The following is a 24732-nucleotide window of genomic DNA, read 5'->3' as shown; positions in this document are numbered from 1 at the left end:
AAATCATTAAGCTGACCTTTGGGGGTCTGGTTGAGCCTCAGCTTTTTTCTTGTTTGACATTTATAATTCACAAGGATGCAAGGAATTCCCAGTGGTTGCCATAATAATTCCACCTTGATCCAGACGCTGGACCTCAAAAGCTCTCTCAACAGTAGATTGTCTAAGAACAGAGTTCAGTATTTGTATACATTTAAACTCCTGATTCTTTCTGATTCACTCAGGTTTCTGGAGACAGGAAATAGGTATTCTCTTGAACTCTGATGCTATTTTATACACTACAGGACCTGGTATTTTAGTGTTAGAGCACCATCTCCGATTATACCTAACAATAAAATACATCTCATATGCAACAGCGTTTTCTTGGCTAAGGAAAAAAAAACTTGCAAATTACTTCTTAAATTTTGCTTTTGAAGTTATTTGTATTGTGATCTCTCAGCAATCATGTAGATTCTTGAGAATTTCTTGGACATGATGAAAACTGACTTGAATTTATTTATAAAAGTGTGTAAAATTTATTAATAAGAAGGATAGCAATGAGTAGAGTTGACATGATAATGTTGTTGACATTTAATTAAAAATTTATTTATTTTGATTTTCCAGTTCTGTCTTTGTATTTTGAGCTTTTCTTTTCTCCTTCTTCTTTTTTAGAGTTCTCAGACCTTTTCCAAAACTCTGAGGTACCATGCTATTTAATGAATAAAATTGTAGAGCCAGCTCCTTTAATTAGCTTCTTATGTGGGTAGACTTACCTTACACACCTCGAAAGGCTAGGTATTAAGTTGGGCCATATGAAATCACTGGATTTTGGGGTTTTGTTTTGTTTTGGTAAAGTGTGAAGAGAGGCAATTTCACTTGATTTAACCTAATAGTTTTTGGTTACAAATACAATACACTTTTTCCCTTGGAAATGTGGAGTTAAACTGGAGAGCTAAGATGTAAAAAGCAGAGGTCTGCGCATGTGGTTGGTACTCAGCAGGCATGCGCAGAATATTGGATGTATACACCTATCCACCAATGACCCAACAAGAAGCAAGTATGTAAACAAGAGGGAAATTGCACAGTACAGACTTGAGGTAATGGAACGGGCAGAACGTATTCATCACACAAAGAACTCTGGCAATTACTTGAAAGGCTTTTAAACCAACATTCTCTTTTTAATTTAATTTTGTTTTGTTAGTAAGGGATTGGCATTGCCTGTGGGAGAAAGCTGTTCTGGCATATTTGGCTGCTAACTCTACTCAGCAGGGAATGAAAAATGGAAACATCGTTAAGAGTTTAAGGAGGAAAAGACGCATCATGGATCTAAGAGCCAGGAGAGGAGACTTCAGAGCTTGGTAGGATTTTCATGAAGCATGTTGCTCTTCATTTGGCAGCAAGGACTATGTTGGGGCCAGGCTCTTAAGTTGGAAGGTCCTGGTGTTTTTCTTTCCGTATGATCCCAGGGAAACCAACAGCTCTTTTTTCGGCGTGGTGGTGGGGATGTGTGTGAGGTACTGGCAATCCTAGAGAAAGCAAAGGATTATCAAATCTTAATGACTAATAAATAGGTTTTCAACTTTGGATCAATCAACCCATCCATTTATTCATCCTTTTATCCTGTTTCACCATGTGTCAGATACTGTCTAGGTGCTGGGGAGAGAAGGAGGTTTAAGACATAAAACATATTTCTGACCTAGAGGGGATGTTCATCTTGTTTAGGCAGAGTCGATGTGATTAGTGTGGAAGGGCAGGGGGAGAAGTGCTCGGGGAGTGTAGATAGAGAACTGATTCCTGGAGACACTGGAGAAGATTACTTCCAAGACGTGTTATTTGGCCTAGGTTCAGAAAAGAGATTTTAAACCCTGGCTACATATTAGAATAAGCACAGGATGAAAGAAAGAAAGGAAGAAAGAAAGAGGTAGAGGGAGAGAGGACAAAAGAAGGAAACAAGGAAGGAAGGGGGAAAAAAAGAAAAAAAAAAGAACCATGTCCAGGCCGAATCCACCACAAAAGTTCTGGTTTAATTGGCTTGGGATGGATATCTGTTTTGTCATATTTGGTTTTTGCCCTTTTTAAAAAAGCTAGCCAGGTAAATATAATGAGCAACTTGGTTGAGAGCCACTGGTCTGGAAGAAGCAGAAGCACACAAGAAAAGGGATGTTGGGCTGGTTGAAGGAGGAGAAAGTTGCAGAGCATTCCACCCTAAGTAAGTAGTAGGCAAAAAGAAAGATGATGTCTCAAGGTTCTCAATCTCATGACGGTGGGTAGGCCCAGTGGCAAACTGCAACTGAACATTCTGTAGAAAACTGGATGCCTGGAAGAGCTTCCTTGATGGAAAGATTCAGCAAGAAAGACTTCACTGTGGTCTGGTATCTCAGCAAGGAACTCGTAGAACATCAAATGTCAGCTGTGAAGACCAGTGTTTTAAAAAATGTGATTATATAGGAGGAAGGGCCCTAATTTTCATCATCCATCAACCCAAAATATAGAACCCGACCCAAGAAATTTACATAAAAGACTGTTGCAAGGCATGAAAACAACAGGGTCTCCCAAGAAGCAAACTAGGAATACCTTCACTACCCAAAGTTGACACGGTTCCCAGAGGAAACAATTTCCACTGAAGACTAAGACTGTAATAAAAAATTACTAAGTACTCAAGGAAGAAAAAAATGCCATGAGAATGCGTAAGTGCAGAAACTATATATTCTGGATCAACCTGAGACTTGTATACGTTTAACATGTTCAATATGTTCAAAGAAATAAAAACAGGAAAAAAATCCAGTAAGCTAAGAAAAAGAACAGACTTGAAAAAAAATCCCAAATAGAAATTAAATTTATTTATAATTTAATTGCAACTATTTTATAATTAAAATAATATTTAAAAATCCTCAGTAGATTGGTTAAAGGGTATAGACTATATGTAGTTGAAAAAAAGAACTGCAAAATTTGAAGACAGAGCTGAGGAAATCACAGAAAGCTGCAGAATATTCCACATAGAAATAGATGGAAAACAGAGGTCCTGAATATGGATTTTTTGGAGACTTCAAATGCTTTTTGGAATATAGAACATTGGACTGACATTTTAGGTAGATGAGAGACAGAGTTAGTATACAGGATAAATCAGTTATCCTAAAATTTAAGACAAATCTTAACATGTATATTGTCACCATATCGTTGAGTTTCTAAGTGTGTTTGTTAAGAAGGGCAAAAGACATTCTTGTAATATTAAAAATTTTGTAGCAACAGTTGCAAGTACAGTTGAATGATAAACTTGGCGGCTGTGAATCTTTGAGGAAACTACATAATTGTTTCAGAAATTTTGTTGCAAGACAGTTTATTCAAACAAAATATAAGCTATGATTTTTATAGGACGTTAATCTAGCTAATCTTGTTATAATTAACAGTTGAGCTAAGTCTTAGCTTTACTGGATGAAGACAGTAAAATGGGACAACTTCCAATGATAAGATAAATAAGTACTAGGGATGTAATGTACAACATGATAAATATAATTAACACCACTGTGCATTATACATAAAAATTGTTAAGAGAGTAAATCCTAAGAGTTCTCATCACAGGAAAAATATATTTTTCCTATCTCTTTAATTTTGTATCTTTATGAGATGATGGATGTTCACTGAACTTACTGTGGTCATCATTTTATGATGTATGTAAGTCAAATCATGATGTCACACACCTTACATTTATACAGTGCTGTATGTCAATTATATATCAAGGCAACTGGAAGAAAAAAAAGAAAAGACTGCATATGAGCAGAGTGGGAGAGAATAATGGACCTGGGCTTTTCTGGGGGGAGAGGTGATGTGGTGCTGTACTATATCTGTGATCCCTTCTCTCATAAAGAGTTTCTGAAGTATTTACATATATGCACACACACATACATATATACAGACAGTGTTTCAAATATTCATATATAAAGTATATATGCTATGAATGTGATTAACATTTGTTAATTCTGGATGGTGAGTACCTGGATGCTTACTATATTTCCGTAAACTTTTTATATGAACATTTTTATAATTAAAATGTAATACAACCTTTAGAATTTATTATTTATTGATAGTTCCATTTAGATGTAGAGGTAGAAGATGTTAAAAATTACGTACTAGATGATACATAAAGGCTGATTTATCCATTTCCATTATTCATTCAATTTTCACCCTCTGTTTACATGGATAACCTGAAGTTTAGTGCATATTGATTCAAGAGCTATTTTCAAATCAAATTACTCCCAAATGCATATTTTTGCCCTTAATATCAAAGAAGTTGTTCTCACCTTCGGAGAGTTTCTGTTTACTGATTTCACAGGCGATTCCCTGGAACGTGATTGGGCAGGAACACAAACATTGTCCGTCCAGCAGAATCACAGTCCCTCCATTTTGGCATGGTTGACATTTCCTTACATTGAATTCACTGATGTAGTCTTCAATGGCTCTTTCCAAATTTTGTTTCTTTGAGTGTGCATCTTTTATTTTCACTGGAACCAGTTCATATATGGGAGACAGCTGCAAGAGAGCAAAATATTTAATTTTAGGTCTTTTTCTACTGACAGAGCTTGTGCAATATTCTTCAGGAAATTATTTATTCATTGATTCATTAATTCAACAAAGGCTTATTGAATGAGTATTATTGCCAGATATGATGTTAGCTTTTAAGGCCATACCAGTGATCAAAACTAGTCGTGATCTCTGTAATTCTGGAGATCATATTATGGAGGTAAGCAGACTGATTGTAAAATAACCATACTGAGAAATTCAAAATGGAAATGAGATAGATGTTACAAAGGGCGGGTATATGTGTTTTAAAAATGAACAATCAGGGATTTAAGCTTTTAGCAGGATAACCTATTGACATATTTATTGCAAATCATTTTTTGCTGCCTTTTACCCAAGTCCCCTCTTCCAGAAGGTAGGCAGGTGCTTGCTATCTCTTGTCTAAGAGGTGGTTTGTGTGTAAGGCCAAGTCCGGAATGCCCTTAAAGGCAAACTCTTTATTATTTTATTTTATTTTATCTTATTTATTTATTATTTTTATTGAAGTATAGTTGATTTACAATCTTGTGTTAGTTTCTGGTGTACAGCATAGTGATTCAGTTATACATCTATACATTCTTTTCATGTTCTTTTTCATGATAGGTTATTACAAGATATTGAATATAGTTCCCTGTGCTATACAGCAGCCCCTGGTTGTCTACCTAGTTTCTATGTAATAGTTTGTATCTGCTAATCTCAAGCTCCTAATTTATCCCTCCCCCCAACCCTTTCCCCTTTGGTAACTAACTATACATTTGTTTTCTATGTCTGTGAGTCTGTTTCTGTTTTGTAAATAAGTTCATTTGTGTCAGTTTTTAAGATTCCGTGTATGAGTGATATCATATGGTATTTGTCTTTGTCTGTCTGGCTTACTTCACTTAGTAAGATAATCTCTAGGTTCATTCACATTAATGCAAATGCCATTATTTCATTCTTTTTATGGTTGAGTAGTATTCCATTGTGTACATATACTACATCTTTCTCATCTGTCAATGGACATTTAGGTTGCTTCCACGTCTTGACTATTGTAAGTAGTGCTGCTATAAACACTGGGGTGCATATATTTATCTTTTCAAGTTAGAGTTTCCTCCAGGAATATGCCCAGGAGTGGGATTGCTGGATCATATGGTAAGTCTATTTTTAGTTTTTAAAGGACTCTCCATACTTTTTTCCATAATGACTGCACCAAATTATATTCCCACCAACAGTGTAAGAGGGTTCCCTTTCTCCACACCTTTTCCAGCATTTATCATTTGTGAACTTTTTAACAATGGCCATTCTGACTGGCATGAGGTGATACCTCGTTGTAGTTTTGATTTGCATTTCTCTGAAGATTAGCGATACTGAGCATCTCTTCATGTGTCTGTTGGCCATCTGGTTGTCTTCTTTGGAGAGATGTCTAATTAAGTCTTCTGTCCATTTTTTGATTGGGTTACTTGGATTTGTTTTTTGGGTTTTTGTTGTTGTTGTTATTGAGTTGTAGGCAAACTCTTTGTTGATTTTTTTTCTCTAAAAGCCTGAGCTCATTGAGAAATTTTTGCTGGGAGAATGAGTGTAGGAAGAGTTTCTCTAAGGGAGGGCATTCCTCCAGACCAGGAAGGGGACAGAGTTAGCATGTACCTCAAGTAGCAGGAAATCATAGCTAGATCTTTTGCAGCTATTTTGGGAAGTAGCAAGACCTTTGGAGTGCTCCCAGGGAAGGTAGATATCATGAACCGGGCTACAGTTTTGTCAGTGATTCCCATGCACAATCTTGGCACAGAAGGTTTGGAACCACCTGACTTCAAGGGAACTTGTCAGATTAAACAATGAGGTTATCACAGTGACCACAATGGACTAAATACATATATCATATCCTCATTTCCCATACAAGAGCTTCAGGACAAGCAAGAACCACCCTGAACCCCATCCAACAAAGGAATGAAGGGTGACTTTTCCAGCAGTGTGGAGGGATGGGATCTCAATGTCAAATTTAATTATGCTTTTGTATTTAAATATTTGATATTAACAGTTGAAGAACTAATGGCTGAGAATATTACAAACCTGGTGAAAGACATGAAGATACTCCATTAATGAAAAGCAATATTAAAAATTGTTCTTTTCACACCTAGGCACATCAGAGTAAAGTTAGTAAAAAAACCAAAGATAATGGAGAAAATCTTCACAGCAGTCTACTTTGAAAGTAGACTGACATTTGATTTTAATAGATATAGTCAACAATACAATATAAATTCTTCTAGTACAATGAGATTTTCATAGGGAAATTAAAAAAAAAGTGACCTTCAAAATTATAGCACACAGAAAAAACAACTCTAAGTTGATTGTAGATCAAAATGTAAAAGCAATACAATAAAGTTTCTGGAAGATAATATACAGGAAAGTATCTTCAAGACATTCAGGTAGGAAAAGACTTGAAAGAGGACACAAACTCACTAACCAAAATGAAAAAGAAAAAAAAAAACTCGACTACATCAAAGAAATCAACATCATAGTTTCTGATACAAGGCACCCAGAAGCGCAGTCTATTCTGGCTTAAAAGGAGAGACAGCTGACACAAAACTGACCAATATCCATCAGAAGTGTCCAGGTCATGGAAGAAAAGGAAAGTCTAAGGAGCCGTCACAGGTTGGAGGAGACAAAGGAGACCTGACAACGAAACGAATGTGGGATCTTGATTGAATCCTGGAACCGAAAAAAAGAGATCAGGGGAAAACTGGTGAAATTTGAATAAGGTTTGTAGTTGAGACAATGTTAGTTTTCCGACTTGGATAACTGTGTTATAGTTAAGTTGTTAACACGTAGGGGCTGCTGGGTGCGGGGCATATGGGAAGAGCTGGGTGCTGTTTTTCAAATTTTTCTGTCTGCAATATTTGTGCAATTACATTAAGTCTAAAATTATTCCAAAATAAAAAGCATAGAAGAGCATATCTGTTATCGAGGATGCCATTAAAGGGTGAAAGTCCTTCAGAGAGAGAAGGCATTTATAACACTTTTACGTGAGAACAGGCTTATATCCAGAATCTATACCAAGAACTTCTACAAAGTCAACACAACTGTGCCCCAGGATTCTTTTATGAAATAGCACATAGGATTCAGAGCTGAGCTATGATGTATTTGTTTGGAAGAGAGAAACTTCTTACCAGTGTTACCACGCTGGCCCAAACAGCATAAGCATGTGGTGGAGTTATTTTGATTTTCAAGAAAACAAATTCATCTTGTCTTACCCTTTAAAGGAATGTCAAGACCAGATAATCTTAGATACAGGAATAGAGGGGTCATGGAGAAAATAGAATTTTGGATGAAATGCGTAAACAGTGTTTAAAGAAATAAAGAGGAAGGACACGCAATGGCAAATAGTTTCAGAGAAGCCTTATACCCTAGAGTCGAGAATCCCACAAGAAGACAGAAAACAATTAAAATATACTTCTTGACGTTTTTTTGAAGAACCACATTTTTTTCTGATGAACTTTGGCCTTCTGTTAAGTAAGAAAACAGTTCTCATTCTTCTCCTGTACTAGCTAACTCACTTCTCTTTCTACCATTTTCAGGGGATGTAATCTATCATGCAGCATGCTAAAATGCAAAGAAATTCTCAATACAGTTTAATATTAAGTACCTTTAGGTTTCTTTCAGGCTTCCAAATTAAGTAAATTATATGTAACAAATGTAGTTTGTTTAAAGAATGAGTGTTTGTTCGTTTTTTTTTTTGATCTCTATAAAAGAGAGTTAGGAATGATTATTTTTTTTTTTTACTATACCATTATAGCAGTAATGACTACAGCATAGAACACTGGGACCACAGCTGCTTACAGTTCTGATGCTCTTTAACATCTGGTGCCTCACTCTAAAGGTTACATGATATAACAAAAATGGTAGATAAATTAACTCATTATTCCTCAAAGTTGCTCCAGAAAGAGCTTACTATAGTTTGACATGTGTGCATGGATAAGAGTGGCTGAGGGAAGTGAGAAAAGGAGAATGGAGAACAGAAAAGGCAAAAGTGACACAAGCGCACAGAATTCATGCAGCAGGACCCTCCATTTGCACAAAGTGGTTCATAAATTTAGTTAAATTTTCTAGTGCGTTGACTATTACAACTGAATTATGCTCAAGTGCATATAAGAAAAACTCACCTAATTCACAAAAGAAACAAACTGATCCTTAAAACTGTGAATAAAGAGTAGTACCTCCCGTGAGGTCTCATAGAGGGGACATTGTGTTATGTAACATCGCCTCAGTAAACAAAGCAAACATAACGCTGTCCTTTATAAAATGCCAGAACCAAACTTTCCAGGAAGCCGATATGCTGTATGCCAGCTATACTGATCTCTACTGCTGCTGCTCTGGAGCAAATCATAAACTTTATACCTCTCAGGCAATCGTTAATAAATGTAATTTCTCTCAGCTGACATTTGAAAAACTAGTTTGTAGCAGTACGCTTAAGAAACCAAAGTTCAACTGTTCTGTTAAGATAAAAAGTAGAGCCGTTTGTGTGAACATTCAGGCAAGCTGGATATGGAATTAATACACTTTCGTGAAAGGTGAAGACTATGACAAAGTAAATACCCAAAAGAGAGACCCAGCCTATTTCCTCTGCATGGAGAAAGGCTGACTGAAAGGAAATTCTTGGATTGGGCCAAGACATTCCTCAAGAAGTGGTTTGGGGTCTGCCGAAGCACACAAACAAAAGGATAATCAAAGCCACAAGATTCTACTTAACATAGCATGGTCATAGTTACTTTAGTATGGACAATAAATGCAAAAAAACCAAATGTTTTACTTAGCAAATCTCAGTAATATATTTTATTTAATATGACGACTTCGTGTTTCCTCCAAGACACACTACTGCAACATTAATACCTAGTAATTGATTTAAATTGCTACAGAGAATTAAATATAAACCAGGTTAGTGGGGAGAGGCTTTATCAATTTTTTTACACAATTAAATACGTGAGCCAATTATTTTAATATTAAGATCATCCCTGGTATTTGGACATGTCATATGCAGACAATAAAATGCTTCAAATTACCAAATTAGTGACTATAGAATTAGTGTTAGTGACTATAGACTGTGCCATTTCCTCACTGAAATGCCAATTAACCAAAAGACCACTTGGATTTATGACAGCAAATAACTTGGAATCTATTTCAAGATCAAATTAAGTTATATGTCAGGTCCCTTTAGTGATTTAAAAGACACTCAAAGTGAATAAAAACCATTAAATTGTACTATTTTCTGAACTTTTTCTAGGAGAAGATAAACTTAAAAAGTGTTTCACAGTGGACTAACTATTGCTTCCAGTTTCTTAGGTAGAACATGATACGAAAGCCCAGGCTTCTAATTCATGAAGAAAGAAACATACAGATATTTTCAATGAAATGCCTACTAACCTAGAAACCTAGGGAGGTCCAACAGTTGCCCTTAAAAATAGGACAAACTCTATTTTGTATCCAGCCAGTAGGACAGTGCTAATAGAGTTGATGAAGGTCTTTGAATAGTTCTAGTAAATCTAGCAGTAAATCTTCAGCAAATACTATATTTACTTGAGATTTTAGAAATCAGCCCTAGAATATGATGGACTATTAGTAAGACCAGCTAAGAGAACAATCTTGGATCCAGACAAGGACAGTGGAAATTCCTTTTTGGAGATGAGAAGACAAGCCTCTTTAGGTGTCCAACGAATGTAAACAACCGCCTAAATCAATTCTTTTCTGATTTAAGATCTTCTAACATAGATTTATTTCACTGAGTTCAAGATGATGAATTTAAATGTGATTTAAATATAATTAAATACAAGGAGCCTCTTCTGGTTTTACTCTTATATGTGGGTATGCTAATTTGGCCGGCTGTTTTTCCTCTCTTTGTCCTAGTTTTGGGACAAAATATTTGACGTCTCCATGGGCATGCTTACACATCTATGATTGGTTAGATTTCCATAACCTAAAAGAAGAAGATATTACAATTTTTCCAGTTTCTTGAGTGTTTCCTCACATAAATGAAGTCATTTTGGTGGCTTCTCTCACTCTTTAAAGACAACAATGAAGAATGAAGGAAACAAATTCTCCAATAACTGGTCCTACCAAAAATGTCACCATGTCTATCACTCAAGTTAATCAAACTGAAGTAAGGGGCAATCAGAGATGAATTTGACCTGAGGGAAGGAAACTGTGAAACATACAGGGAAAACTGAAATCCATAAAAGAAAGTAGGAGAAATACTTTTTAACAATGCCAGGAACAAAATAAGGAGTAAAGAAAAACAGATACCCTTTTTAGGTAGTTTGGGGAGAGAATGGCGAGACTAAATGATATTGGCACTTACATCTTTACAATTATAATGCAGCTTCCCCGTCCCCTAAAGAATAAGGACCAGACTGTCAAGTCCCAAAGGCTTGTAAACTGCAGGCTATTATAATCGAGATACAAAAAGGAAAAGGATTCCTTGAACAGGAGAATCGCTCACTGTTGGTCTTATTTTTTGAAAACTTAGGAACTTCTCTTTCATAAAGGCCTTTAGTAAATAAGATTTTTCTGTGTTGTAAGTGGTAGTATGATGGCATCTGAAGGCAAGGGACAACCAGGGACAGATGGAAGGAAACTAACAATTCCTGGGCAACCACGTGGTGCCAATCTATGCTATGGTCTCTAGACTCCATACAGGCAATCACAGTATGTCCTGAAGATACACACGGAGCCCTGGAGAATTTAGTGTCACAGAAGTCAGAAAATGCTACATATGTAGTGCGGAAAAGACGCCAGTTCAGCCTGGGTTGGTCTGATGCCCACTCCATGTTTTCTTTTATGCCATGCTTCTTTCAGGGGTGAGATGGGGGTGCATTTGAATGCTCACATCTCTTTCAGATGAAGTTAACTGTTCATCTGAACCAACAGTTACATTATTAAGAAAATGACAAAATCTTCTATTTGAAAATAAACATTTCTTACTTTTTGATTTATGATCACTGGAGCGTCATCTAAGGAAGTGGCCCAGTTGACAAAGTCGGTCACGTTGATCATCCTGGCTCCTCTGAGAAGCTTCTCATGTAGTTCAGTGGCATATTTTCTGGTTCCACCTCTTATGAATGATATAACGTCGTCTATGAGGTCGTCATCCATGATGTTTTCTGCAAAGAGAAAGAGGATGTAAATGAAACATACATAGTTCTGTAATATTTGATAAACATTTACTGAACCCCTTTCGTAAAGGTGTCTAGTACATTTATTGAATTTTACTTATAAATATTACTTATTTAATTTTTTTCACCCCAATCTCTAAGGGTAATTTTATTAGTAGTCAATAGATTTCAATCATCTTTTTAAAGAAAATATAAATGGTATGTTGATTGAGACACATTGATAAAGTTCATCACCTAAGCACAGCACACACGAGAACTAAACATGACTGTTGCATGGATATGTTTTTTTGTTGTTGCAGACTTAGCTTCATAATTATATTTTGAATGGGGTTGCTTTAAACTATTTTAATATTATAAGAAATCAGAGTATAAAAAAGAATAAAGTGAAAAGCAAAATTTCTTTCCACCCAAATTTTTACCCAACTCTCTCTTAGTCTTTCTCTCCAGATTAAACCACCTTTAAAAAAACTTTTGTGAATCATTAGCGTTTTGAATTTTTTGAACTAAAAAACTAATTTCAAGATGATTTTTGTTTAACCTTCCTTATTTTTATAGATGAGAAAACTAAGACTCAGAGAGGTGTAGTGACTAGTTTAAGATCACACAGCTAGCTTAAGGGCCAAATAATGAAACTATGATATTTGATGGCAAGGTCAGTTTTCTTCTCTCTGCATCAGTGGTTTCCAGTCATGGCCACATGTTAGTGGTTGGTATGCTTTTAAAAATGTTAGGTTTCCCTTTCTTCTACTTCTCCACTATCAGCTGACATTTTCACTTAATTTAATTTAATTCAATTCAATTTAATTTATTTTTATTGAAGTATAATCAACTTACAATGCTGTGTTAATTTCTGGTGTAGCGCATAGTGGTTCATTTATACATATATATATGCCTTTTCATATTCTTTTTCATTATAGGCTATTATAAGGTATTGAATATATAGTTCCCTGTGCTGTACAATAGGACCTTGTTTTCAGCCGACTCTTTAAAGGTAAGTCTCAAGATTTGTATCTCTGAGGATGCTCTCAGATATTTAGAGTAAAAACTGAGAATTCTAGCACCACCTCATGCTTGTAAATCTCCTAAAGGTAAACAACAGAAGTAATATTTATGTAAAAAATTAAAAAGATTATGCACTGATTTAATTTTAAGGATGGATTAGGGATTTTCTTTTTTTCCTCCCCAGTTTTATTGAGATATAATTGACATACAAACCTGTATAAGTTTAAGGTGGACAGAAAGATGACTTGACATACATTTATATTACAAAATGATTACTGCAGTAAGTTTAGTGAACATACATCACTTCATATAGTTACAAAACTTATTTTCTCCTTGTACTGAGAGTTTTTAGGATCTATTTTCTAAGCATCTTTCAAAATTTATCATATGGCAGTGCTGCCTAGAGTCATGATGTTTACATTACATCCTTAGTACTTCTTTATCTTATAACTGGAAGTTTGTACCTTTTGACTAATTGGGTGGAGGTGAATTAGGGATTCTGAGTTAGGTGGAAGATGGAGTTAAGGAGATGGCACTGGCCTTCTCCTTTCTTGATGGACATACACAGCACTGCCACTAGTCCATTCAGAAGCTTTGTTAAAATTAAGGGAGAAAAAGAAAACTTTCCTCAAGATATTTTTCTGCCATTGGCTTCCTATCACTGCCATGATAAATAGACACATCTGCAATGGCCACCATGTGAAGGGCTGTATTCCCTAGAGCTGTGCAGTGTACAGGCTGCACAACCGTGATACCATTCAAGACATGTCCCTGGGTCACTTGTGTTGACAATGGTTTGCAAACCACAGTAAAGATAAAATTTAAGCACTTTTAGTTTAGCTTTTTTTTTTTTTTTAATAAAGAGAGTAGACAATAAAGAAGGCTTATAATGACAGGGCAGTGGTCATTGACATTCTCCCCCCCCCCTTTTTTTAACCCATTAAATTAGGCCATACTTACCAATTCTACTATCATTTCTCTTAAAACAATATTTTGAATTAAACTTTCCTTTGATTTCATGTACAACATCCAGAGACAAGTCCAGATTAAACCCGAGGCATCTCTGCACATCCCTTAGTTCAACACCTGTTTAATAAATTTAGTTGGCAATTATTATATAATGTCTACCAATACCATAGATAAATTCCAGTTTAGATATTCTGTAAGAAACATACTTGGATTTCTAGACATTGTTACTGAACTCAAATGCAAGGTTGTATCTGCCCTGCTTTGCTCTCATATTAGAACCTAGTGGTCTCCATTGGCTTTGCTTTAGTAATTAGCCAGGTATTAGAACCAAGGGCTGTCTAGCTGTTAAACACTTCTTTCTATCAATTTCATAATGTGGTCATGGGATGCATCAACATCTCCTGATCCTTTTTGGAAGACTCAGTTCATTATTAAGGTAGCTAGTTCATTGTTTTGGGCAGATGGCTTATATATGTATGAAAACTTTGTTCTGGTCCTAAGAGTGCTGTTTAGCAGATAGCAGTCTTGGAAGCTGACTCATTGTGGTGTGTGGGTGCTCCAGTTATAAGGAAGGAAAATCCTAATGTATACTCAAGTATATCATTTATTTTCTACTCCCCTGACTTAAAAAGGAAATGATTTCTTTAAGAGTAAACTGCTCAGGGCTCAGCTCATTGATCATGTCAGGTCTTGTTCTTATTTATCATTTCATATTATGCACACACACACACACACACATACACATACACAAACATGTGGTTGTTTGTCCTGGAAGCCAGAATAAAGAACAGGGAGAAGTTGTTAATCCCAGGATTCTGCAGTGAGATTTAGAATTAGAGACCAGGGGGCATTTTGTCATTCATTCATTCAACAAATATCTTTTGTGTGCCCACAATTAGTGAGAACTTGAGGACTATTAGGTGGCATCTCCCACCGGAAAGGAAGGGGGAGCATAAAAATGGAACACAATGCTAGAAACTCAGAACATTAAATTCCCAACCTTAATCTAAGAAGTATGAGAACTCCGATTCTAAGATGAGGATGAAAATACCTAGATGAACTCTGAGGGCAGAAAGAGGAGATATGCTGGCATCTGGCACCTCTTGAAAAAGCATTATAACTAGCTGTAAGTTTTGACAAGATAAATAATTAAAACATTAACATAGCAACTTTGCATCGACTTGATTCTTCAAAGTCTCAGATGGAGTCTTTCAGACAGGATGGTAATTATGTAACACGTAGGTCTATCCTGTGCATACGGTGGACACTGTTGATGGGTTTCCATGATTTCAAGTGTGGTCAGAAACCTACTCAATATGGACCCAACTCAACTACCATCATCTATTAGAATGACCACCATATAAAGTAAAACTAATTTTCCACCCTTGCTTTAGACTTATATGGTGTTAACATTATTTCCTCCCTCTTCTCTTGAGAGATAATTTAGAAGAATATTTCCTTTCCAATTCTGAAGAATACTTTGGAAGATAATTGTCGTACATGTAATTGAACCAGTCTACTGCTTAAGAAATAGGTTATGTAAATGATGTCTCTTGTACTTTCTGTATCTTTTAAATAGTATTTCACTAAAAACAGCATCACCAAATTATATTATATTGCAATAAAATTTTGTGCATTTCTCAGTAGTGCTGCTGAGTAGTGCATCACCAAGTCATCTTGTCTGAGGTGGAAGTCAATTTGCTATTTGATAGGGCTTTAGATGCCAAATGGCTGGGAGAGAGTTCTCTCAAAGAAGCAGGTTACAAAACTCTATTCTAAAGTCTTCAACCATTGAAAGAGGTTAGCATTAGAAATAATGATTAGTTAAAACAGCATTAGAGGTTAGAGCTCTGTTTCTAGGTATACCTTTCTGATTCATGGAAGCTTTATTCAAAACATATATTAGTTCATAAATTCCTCCTAGAGAACCCGATTTACTGTAGTGGGTTCCGTAAGTTTCCAAAAATGCAAAATATTCCCCCTTTTCATAGGTAGTTGGCAGATCTTTCACAGAATCCAAGAAAGCTGTTGTCAGCACGACACCCCGATTTCGCATCACGAATCTTCCCAGCTGAATTTCTCCTCTTACGTGCAGGAATACTTTTTCCTTTGTTATAGAGCAAAAGAAAAGAAATAGTTTTATCACCATGACTTTGAATTCAAAAATCACAAAATTTAGAATTTCCATAGGCAAAACACTTTATAGCAGTGGCCACAAGATATTTCCTGAACTCACTCGAATGGCAAACTTTAAATACTATCAATACAATTGATGAAGATGTGCAGAAACTGGAACTCTTACACACTGCTGGTGGGAGGGCAACATGGTATAACCACTTTGGAGAACTGTTTGGCAGTTTCTTATACAAGTAAACCCGTGGCCAGCATCTCCCCTTCTACATGTTTACCTAAGATCAATGAAAAAAATAGTCCACAAAAAGACCTGCACAAGACTTTTTTGGCAGCTTCAGTCAGAATAGCTTAAAATTGAAAATGACAATATGTCCACCAACAGGGGAATTAATACAATGAATTACAGTCATTCACCCAGAGGAGTACCACCGATAGAGGCAACAACATACATAAGTCTCAAAAATACTTTGCTGAGCGAAAAAGTCAGACACAAAAGAGTATATACTGTGTGATTGAATGATCTTCTTATTGGTAAAGCCAGTGGTGGCTTCTTAGTCCTTATCTTCTTTAATATATTAGCACATTTGACACAGTCCATCACTTTTTTCTCTGATAGAGTTTTTTGAGGGTTTTTTTGGGGGGGGGTCATCCAGGGTAAGTGTTCTCAAATTGAAAGTGTGAACAAATCACCCAGAGAATATTGTTACAATGTGAATCTGGTTCAGTAGGTCTGGGTTAGGGTCTGAGGTTCTAGCTTCCCAGTGGTGCTGTTGTCGCCAGACCATGGACCACACTTTGAGTAGCGAGTTCCTACGGCGTCACGCTGACCACATCTTGCTTTCCTTTGCTCCTCTTTCCCCAGACCTCTTTCTCTTGAAGTTCCTTGAGTTTAAGTCTCTGGTCTTCTCTTTTCTAGCTACACTAATTCTGTTAGAGTCTCACCAAAGCCTATGAGTTTAAGCACTATTCATATATTAACAACTCTCAAACTTATAGCTCAAGCCCAGACTTCTTTCTCAAATTCCAGACTCATCTTCACAACCACCGAACATCTCACCCACTTACTATTATTATTAAAGTTCCCCTGGGAGTTTTCTCCAGGCAGCATTCTTCTTCCTGACCTTCCAGCTACACATCTGAGGATTTGCTGAGTATTATTTTTTCCTCTCTCTTATGAGCTCTCACTGCTCTAAACAATTAAACTTAAAAGAAGTTTGGTTAGTTTGAAAAATTTCCCATTATTTTCTCCACATTAAGTGTTTGGTCTTACCTGCTTAGAAGAATATGACAACAACAGTTGGTAAGTTCTGGTTTTAGAATATGTAAACCGGAAGTCAGTCTTGGCGCTTGAAGGATTTTGGGGGTTTTCTTTGTTAGAAGCTTCTGGATCTTGTTTTTCAGTTGGTACATGTGCTTTAAAAGGAGTGTATTTTATGGTTAAATCTGCATTAAAATTTGATTTCGTCTCTTGGATGATACTTTTGAATACTTGAATCTGTCCTTCATAATATTTAGATTTGAAATTTTTGTCAGCTTTGGTCTAAAAGAGAATAAAAAAAGTGCTTTTGAAAACAACATACAAAAAAGATGCACCCCAGAAAAGCAGAAAAGAACAAAAATCAGGCAATTATTTGAAAGGGAGTAAAGTAAATGAGTTAAGAGTGAAGGCACTGAAATGAGACTGCTGGGGTTCAAATGCAGATTCGGTGACTTTGAGGACATTACATGATAACCTCTCTGTGCTCAGTCTGATTCCTTGTCTGTAAAATAGGGCGTCTCACCTCACTGAGCCCAAAGGTTGTTACGCACATTCAATGACATAATGCATTTGAAGGGCTAGGTACGTAGCAAGCTTTCAAAAGTTAATATAATAATAATTAAAAAGCAAGTTGCATAGCAGATACACAATATACTCATCTATGTAAAGAAAAAAAAAGAAAGAAAGAAATGATAAAGCTAATCTTTCCTGAAGCCTTATGGGCCAGGCACTGTTTTGAGTATCTTACACGTTAATTAATTTAAGTAGAAAGACCTGAACCTTTTTTAGTTTACTGCCTATTTAAAAAAAATGCTTTTACATGCACAGAAAATTACAGGAAAAATAGACAAACCACAGAGAGTTTTTGCCCTAGAAGGGGAGCTGTGAATAAATGGGTGTCTGGAGTGGAAGCAGGCTTACTTTTCCTTGCATAATCTTTTGTGTTATTTGGACTTTTTAATTTTTTTTTAAAATCACATTCATTTTTGCATGAAAAAAACACTTGAACTCAACAACTCAACAACCTAGTTACAAGTTAAAACTTTCAATAGAAATATTCTTTGCCACCTTGGCTACTGTCAGGCATCAGTGAGAGGGCTTCATCTCAACAGTCAAGCTCTCTTTCCAGGGATTCCCCTGAAAACAGGCTGCAACTCTTGTCCGGGGAAGAGACACCCATCTCTTCAGCCAGGGGCACAGACTGGATTCAGTAGCACACATTGGGTGACTGTTCTGCAGAGGAATGCTATGGTCTACGTGTTTATGCCTGATGTGGGGAGGGTGGATTTCAGGGGTAGAGCGTGTGCTTAGCATGCATGAGATCCTGGGTTCAATCCCCAGTACCTCCAGTAAAATAAATAAATAAATGAAACCCCTAATTATTCCCCCTCCCCCCAAATTTTAAAAATAAAGTAAAAAAAAAATTTTTTTTTAATGTTTATGTCTCTCCCAAAACCCATATGTGAAAATCCTAATGCCCAATGTGGCAGTTTTAGGGCCTTTGGGAGGAGCTGTCGTTAAAGGGATTCATGCTTGTATAAAAGTGCCCCCATGGAGCTCCCTAGCCCCTGGCAACCCGGTGAGAACACACTGAGAAGTCTGTGACTCAGGCCACACTGGTGCCCTGAGCTCAGACTTCCAGCCTCCTAAGCTGTGAGCGAAACACTTCTGTTGTTTCTAAGCTACCTGGTCTCTGGTATTTTGTTACAGCAGCCCAAGAAACCAAAAGTTATCAGTTAATGGGAAAGACTAAAATGTACATAATTTTCTTTAAAGAAAGGCAGGCTGGGGAAAAGCGCTCAATATGAAGGGAAGAGCAGCCTGACCACGTCACTTCCCTGCTGAAAACCTTTCAAAGCCTTCCCCCTGTCTTTAAGATAAAATCTAAACTAGGCTGATTCCAAGTTACTCTCCCCCTGACTGTACTCCTGCCCTCTCGTCTCCTTTCTGTTTCTGGAGCCTATGCTTCTTCCTGCCGCAGGGCTCTTTTCTGCTGCTTTTACTTTCTGGGATGTTCTTTACCCCACCCCCAACCCCAAATCCTCCTATAACACAAACATTAGGCACACTTGTACGTACATATTGCATACCCCTTGGCTTGGTTAATCTCTACTCCTATTTCAAGTCTCAGTTTAAACATCACTTCTTTAGGGAGGACTTTCCTGATCCCACAGACTGACAAATCTGTTTCCTATAAATGTCTCATGGCTCTTCTTTTAAAATAAAACAAAATGAAAAATCTTCCCTTTTATAATTGCTTATTTAATGGAACTTCAGCTGGTAAACTCCAAGAAATCAGTGACCACATCCGTCTTACCCACGTGACACTATAGCCTCATCACTTAGTAAAGTGGTTGGTACAAAGTAGCTGATAATACAAATTTATTAAATTTAATGTGCTAACAACTTAATATAGCTAATAATAATGACAAATACGTATTGAGTGTTTACTCTGTGCCAGCAGCTGTTAAAAGCATTTTATGTAGAATAAATTTTTAACTTCCTGCCTTTAAGGTAATTTTTATAATTATCCCCATTTTTACAGGTAAGAAAATATCCAGGTTAAAAAATTTGTCCAAGGCCACACAGCTAGGAAGTTGCCCAGGCAGCAATGAAATCCAGTAGGTCTGCTTCTCGGGCCAGGTTATTCATACTCAGGCTACCCAGTCAAAGAGGGCTTGACAAATTCCGACAAGTAAAATCAAAAAAGGATTCTTGGAAAAGGTTGCCTTGAACATGGTCTTAAAAAATGAATAGAATTTCTATTGCCTTGAAATCTAAGGCTAGTGGAAGCAACTGAAAACAATTCCACTTAGTCTTTAATGCTGAGAGGTGCCCAAGCTCAGCAGAATGGCACCAGGAAACCACTTTTCCCTAACTCTTCTTATAGGCTAAGGTTTTCCTAGCTCATTGTCTTCTAACTGGTTGCAGGATAGGGGTGGCATAATTTGTAGGCTCTCACACTTACACCTGAAATGTCTATAAAGGAACTGGCATTGGGCAGAGAGCAGCTTAGCAATGTGGAGGATTGTTGGCAGGTGTAAGGAATATTGGTTGGGGTATCAATTAGGATGTTGTTGAATGGTCCTGTTCCACTATGCTAGGATGGGAGTAGTGAGTAGAGTCTGAAAAATCTAAAACAGTGAAGGAGGGGCCACCCTAGAAACCATAGAGACAAAAGCTGGATTGAAAAGCCAATAGTCTAGCCATCCAAAAGAAGTCTGAGCTCACTTTATAGGCATTCAGAGATGGACAAATGTGTGGAATCATTATGCAGAAAAGAGCAAGTCTTGGAAGAGAGACCAGAGACAAACTTATAGGAAGCAGGAAGATTCAAGTATGGAAACAAGTTTCTGTATGAGAACCAAATAAATAGATGTTGGAGAAGCTGAAATCAGAGAAAGGCAAGGGTCCTTGCATGTTCCAGAAAGCCAGGCATATTATAGGGTTTAGTTAATCTATCCTGTTTAAAGACTCATCAGCAGATGTTTCTTGAAAATAAATAAACATTACTTCTGGTCCTGGGGGTAAAAGAGATAGAGCACCTCAATAAACATTCCAGAATTCAAATTGAGGAAGCTTGGAGAGTAAGTGAAAAGAAAAGGTAAAGAGAGAAAACTGTTAAAGACACCTCCAAGAGATCATCTTCTCTGCCTAGACCTTCAGGGCTGGCGTGGACTTCATTCTCTGTGTTCTTCTCTCTCTCATTGCACACTTCCTGGATGACCTCAAGCACTCTCAAGACTTCAGTGAACCTCTGTATGCTGCTGATATCTACACCTTTGCCTCCAGTTCATACTCCACCCTCACATTCATGTGATTCTACTCTTGGCAAGATGACTCCATCTACATGTCAGTCATTATCTTCTTGGAATTAACTCTTATCCACTGGTGGTCTCCTTGGACTTTTTTGTCTCCAATGTTTTTCATCTATGGTGAGTTTACTCTATGCTAGATACTGTTCTAAGCACTTTGCACTTATTAACACATTTAACCTTTCCAAATTCCTGCAAAGTATATACTATTATTATCCCACTTCATGATAAGAAACCGAGATTCAGGAAAGATAAATAAGTTGCCTGAATCGCATGGAAGATAAGTGAAGAAACTTATCAGAATTCAAACCCAGGGAGTCTTAATTTAGAACTGGGCAATTGACCATATACTCTACTGTCTCCAGGTCATTACCGAGTTCTTAGTTCTTAAAACTGAGCTGGATTTTATCTCTTCCTCTTAACCTTTACTATTATAGACCCACTTCAGTTTTTCATTATCTCCTTGGACCATAAAATAGCCTCCTTCTGTTATTATCTCTGCTGCTGTTCCCTTAAAATTCATCTTCACAAAACCCAAAGATTTAAAATGAGGCTCTGATCACATTGATCTCTTCAATGGCTCCCGGTTTATCAAGCTCAGGATTATGCCCAAGTTACTTAACATAGCATATGAGCACCTTCGTAATTTGACCCCTACCTATGACTCCAAATTTGAACCCATATGAGTCTATTGTAGATCGTAGTTCCTGCCACGGTAGCAGTTGCTATAGGCAGTCTTATATGTTCCTCAGGGACATCTGTATAAAGCAAATAAGCCAGCATGGACAGAAACAATTTTATCTGTGCACTGCCAGGCTTTCTAAATGGGCTCAAGCTGTTTTCAGTTTCTGTCAACTTTAATGGCAGTTCCAATTATATGTTTACTTGAGTATGAGTTCTTCCCTTCATTAAAAGAAAGCATTCGCTTTTTAAAGAAAAAGAGTCACTATATTGCACGCATTTATTTATTAATTCAGTAACCATTTATTCAGAGTGGTATACAAATAAAATGACTAGAAGCTCAACCATGGGTATATATGACACAGCAAAAGAAATGCCAGAACAGAGAGGAAAGCAAAGGGTATTGCATTACTTTGCAGGAGAGGCATCTAACCAAAATGGAGGAATCAGAGGAGAAAGCCGAGGGTGCAGTGGCAATCAGAAGCCAGAGCAAGAATGACCTTTTTCTCCCTGCCAAAGAGATTGTTATCACCAAATTTCAGCAGCAGAGTGATAAGATCAGATTTATCATTAATCTTTACATCGAAGTGTATGGAATGAACTGAAACTGAGCAAAAACTAGAGGTCTCAGACTCATAGGAGGACTATCATAGTAACCAGATGGGAAATGATGGGGATCTAAGACAGTGGGCATGGCAGTGGGAATGGAAAAGAAGAGACAGATTTAAGAGACATAAATCGATGGATCTTGAAGATGGATTGGATGTTGTGGGCTTCGAGGGAGATGTGTCTGTGGAGGAGGTCTGTAGGAAGACTTCCAGATTTTGAGTTTGATGATTAGGAAGATATTATTTCATTTACCAAGTAGAGAAATCAAGAGCAAGAGACAGGAAATTGGGAATAAGATGGGATATACACTTTGGATATGTTAACTGGGTGAAGTCTGCAGACAACTAGCTACACAGGTATCCCGTTCAGAGAGAAACATAGGCTGAAAATACAGTATTTGTAAGCCATCAGGATAGAGGCGAAAACTGAAGTCACAGGAGGCAATGAAATTACCCAAGGAGAATATGCAGAGAGAGATTAGTGAAACGAGATGTGAACTCTGGTAACAATATTTAAGGGCTGTCCTAAGTGAAGGGAGCTCAGAAGAAACTTAAGATGGACTTTGATAAAAGCAGTCTGAGTAACAAGATAACAGAGGTTTAGTGTTATGGGATGAACTGTGTTCCCCTGAAATTCATGGGTTGAAGTTCCTAAGTACCTTTTCTTTTTACTTGCTCTCCATATTATCTCAAAATGTGATTGTATTTGGAGACAGAATCTTTAAAGAGGTAATTAAGTTAAAATGAGCTCTAATCCAGCATGACTGGTGTCTTTGTAAGAGGAGATTAGGATCAGACCTGCATGGAGGGAGACCACGTGCAGATACAGGGAGATCAAGGAGAAGGGCCTCTGAAGAAACCAACCCTGCCGACATCTTGATCTCAGACTTCTAGCCTCCAGAACTCCAATTTCTGTTGTTTAAACATCCAGCCTGTGGTACTTCGTTATGATAGCCCTGGCAAACTAATACTGTTGGAGAATTAATGGGAACTACAAAAATGAAGACAGTGAGTGTAGATGGGACGAATATGTAGAGATGAGGGTTTCCTTTTCATGTTTTTGTCTTTTTTGTTTTGTTAAATGAGAACCTTGAAGATATTTTTATATTAAGGGCAGGATGGAAGATGAGAGGGAAAGACATTGACCCACAGGCTTTGAAGAATAGCTAGCAAGGAACTTGGTGTGAGATTCAGAGTACAAAGCAGAAAGATACACTTCTACTGAGACAGAACAGGAGGATGTAAGAGTAGACTGAACGTCAAATAAGTTTGTACACAAGCATAACTTTGAAAAACCGGGAAAATTCTTGTCTGTGGCTTGGGTATTCTGTCTAATTGGAGCTCCTGCCATCTACTGAAAGGTGAGATAAAGAGCTTGAAGAGGTTGCTGAAAGTTTAAATCTGCCCCCGTGGGGAGTGGGAGGAGCACAGACTGGGGAGGCGTGTGGACTGACTGAGCAGCGTGGCGGACTGGGTTGAAGTTATAACGCCACCTGTTCTTTGTATTACTAGCATGATTTCCCCTACAGTGCTGAGCAGGATTAGTTTACAGGTGGGGCAGAAAAATAAAAGGGTTCATCCAAAGTTGGAGTGTTTCTAGATTGCAGAAGGAATAGAAAGCAAGGACAATGATAATATATATTATCGAGTGGTCAAAATGGATCTGAGATTGATTACAGGAAGAAACTGAACATAGGAGGAGTAAGGTAGCATGGAAGAAAATAGCCAAGAAACTGGGTCTAGATGGGGTCCAAGAGTAGGGTAGTGGTCACAGATGAGGGTGAGGGCTGCGAAGTTGGATAGTTACGATGAGGCAAAGGGTTAAGTGTTGTGTTTCCCAATTTTCAGATTTCAGAGGTAGCAAAGTTCTGGTGAAGACAAGGTTAAGGATGTGGCTAAGAATGTGAGTGGCTCAGATACAGGGAGTTAAGAGGCAAGAAGAAATTACTGGCAATCTACATGATATAAAAGTCACTCAGGATTCTGGCAGGATTTGGGGTGGAAGGGATGATTTATACTCCAGGTGCATTTTACAAACCTTTGCTGACCTAAATCTTACATTCTCATGGAGATCCAGGTTTAAAGGGAATTATAATGAAAACCTGAAATCTGATTTACAAATTGTTACTTTCAACAACAAAAGTAAGGAGGACTAAAGAAAAGCAAATGGAAAGGAACTAATTTGTACATGTAATCATCATTTTCCCCCCCATAATTGCAGGCTTCCGTTGGTCTTGGCTGTTACTTCTGACTTACAAAGTAGCCAGTAAACCTTGACCTCTAACATAACTGCTAATTATGCATTTAACCATAGCTAAGTCTTTTGCTAATTATACTCTGAAGAAGAATGTTAGCAAATAATTTTTGAGTGTTTGCTATGTGCCAGTAACTTTCCAAATGTTTCACATATTCAGACTCATTTATCTTTATAAGGTAGATACTATTATTTCTGTTTTACAGATGAGGAAACGGAGGCAAGATGAGGACAAATAATTTGCCCGAGATCTCACTGCTGCCTAGAAGCAGAGCTGGGGTCCCAACCATGCACTGTGATCTAGAGCTCCAGCCACATTTGAGACAAGATGCACTGAGGGGGTAAA

General features: G+C 37.2%; 1 protein-coding gene across 1 annotated transcript in view; it reads right to left on the bottom strand.

The window, feature by feature from the left end:
• Positions 1-1130: 1130 nt before the first annotated feature.
• C9 (complement C9) overlaps positions 1131-24732 on the bottom strand; it is a 45970-nt gene continuing 22368 nt past the window's right edge. The window contains exons 6-11 of the mRNA XM_006207710.4: positions 17041-17310; positions 15504-15744; positions 13629-13754; positions 11476-11654; positions 4275-4503; positions 1131-1502 (exon numbers count right to left, since the gene is read on the bottom strand). Of these exons, the coding sequence (XP_006207772.4) occupies positions 1399-1502; positions 4275-4503; positions 11476-11654; positions 13629-13754; positions 15504-15744; positions 17041-17310 (1149 nt within the window). The 3' untranslated portion in view covers positions 1131-1398. The remainder of the gene's footprint in view (positions 1503-4274; positions 4504-11475; positions 11655-13628; positions 13755-15503; positions 15745-17040; positions 17311-24732) is intronic.

The sequence above is a fragment of the Vicugna pacos genome, chromosome 3 (assembly GCF_048564905.1).
Source record: "Vicugna pacos chromosome 3, VicPac4, whole genome shotgun sequence".
NCBI classification, from domain to species: domain Eukaryota; kingdom Metazoa; phylum Chordata; class Mammalia; order Artiodactyla; family Camelidae; genus Vicugna; species Vicugna pacos.
The sequence above is the reverse complement of the archived record's forward strand: the minus strand, read 5'-3'. Positions and strand labels throughout refer to the sequence as shown.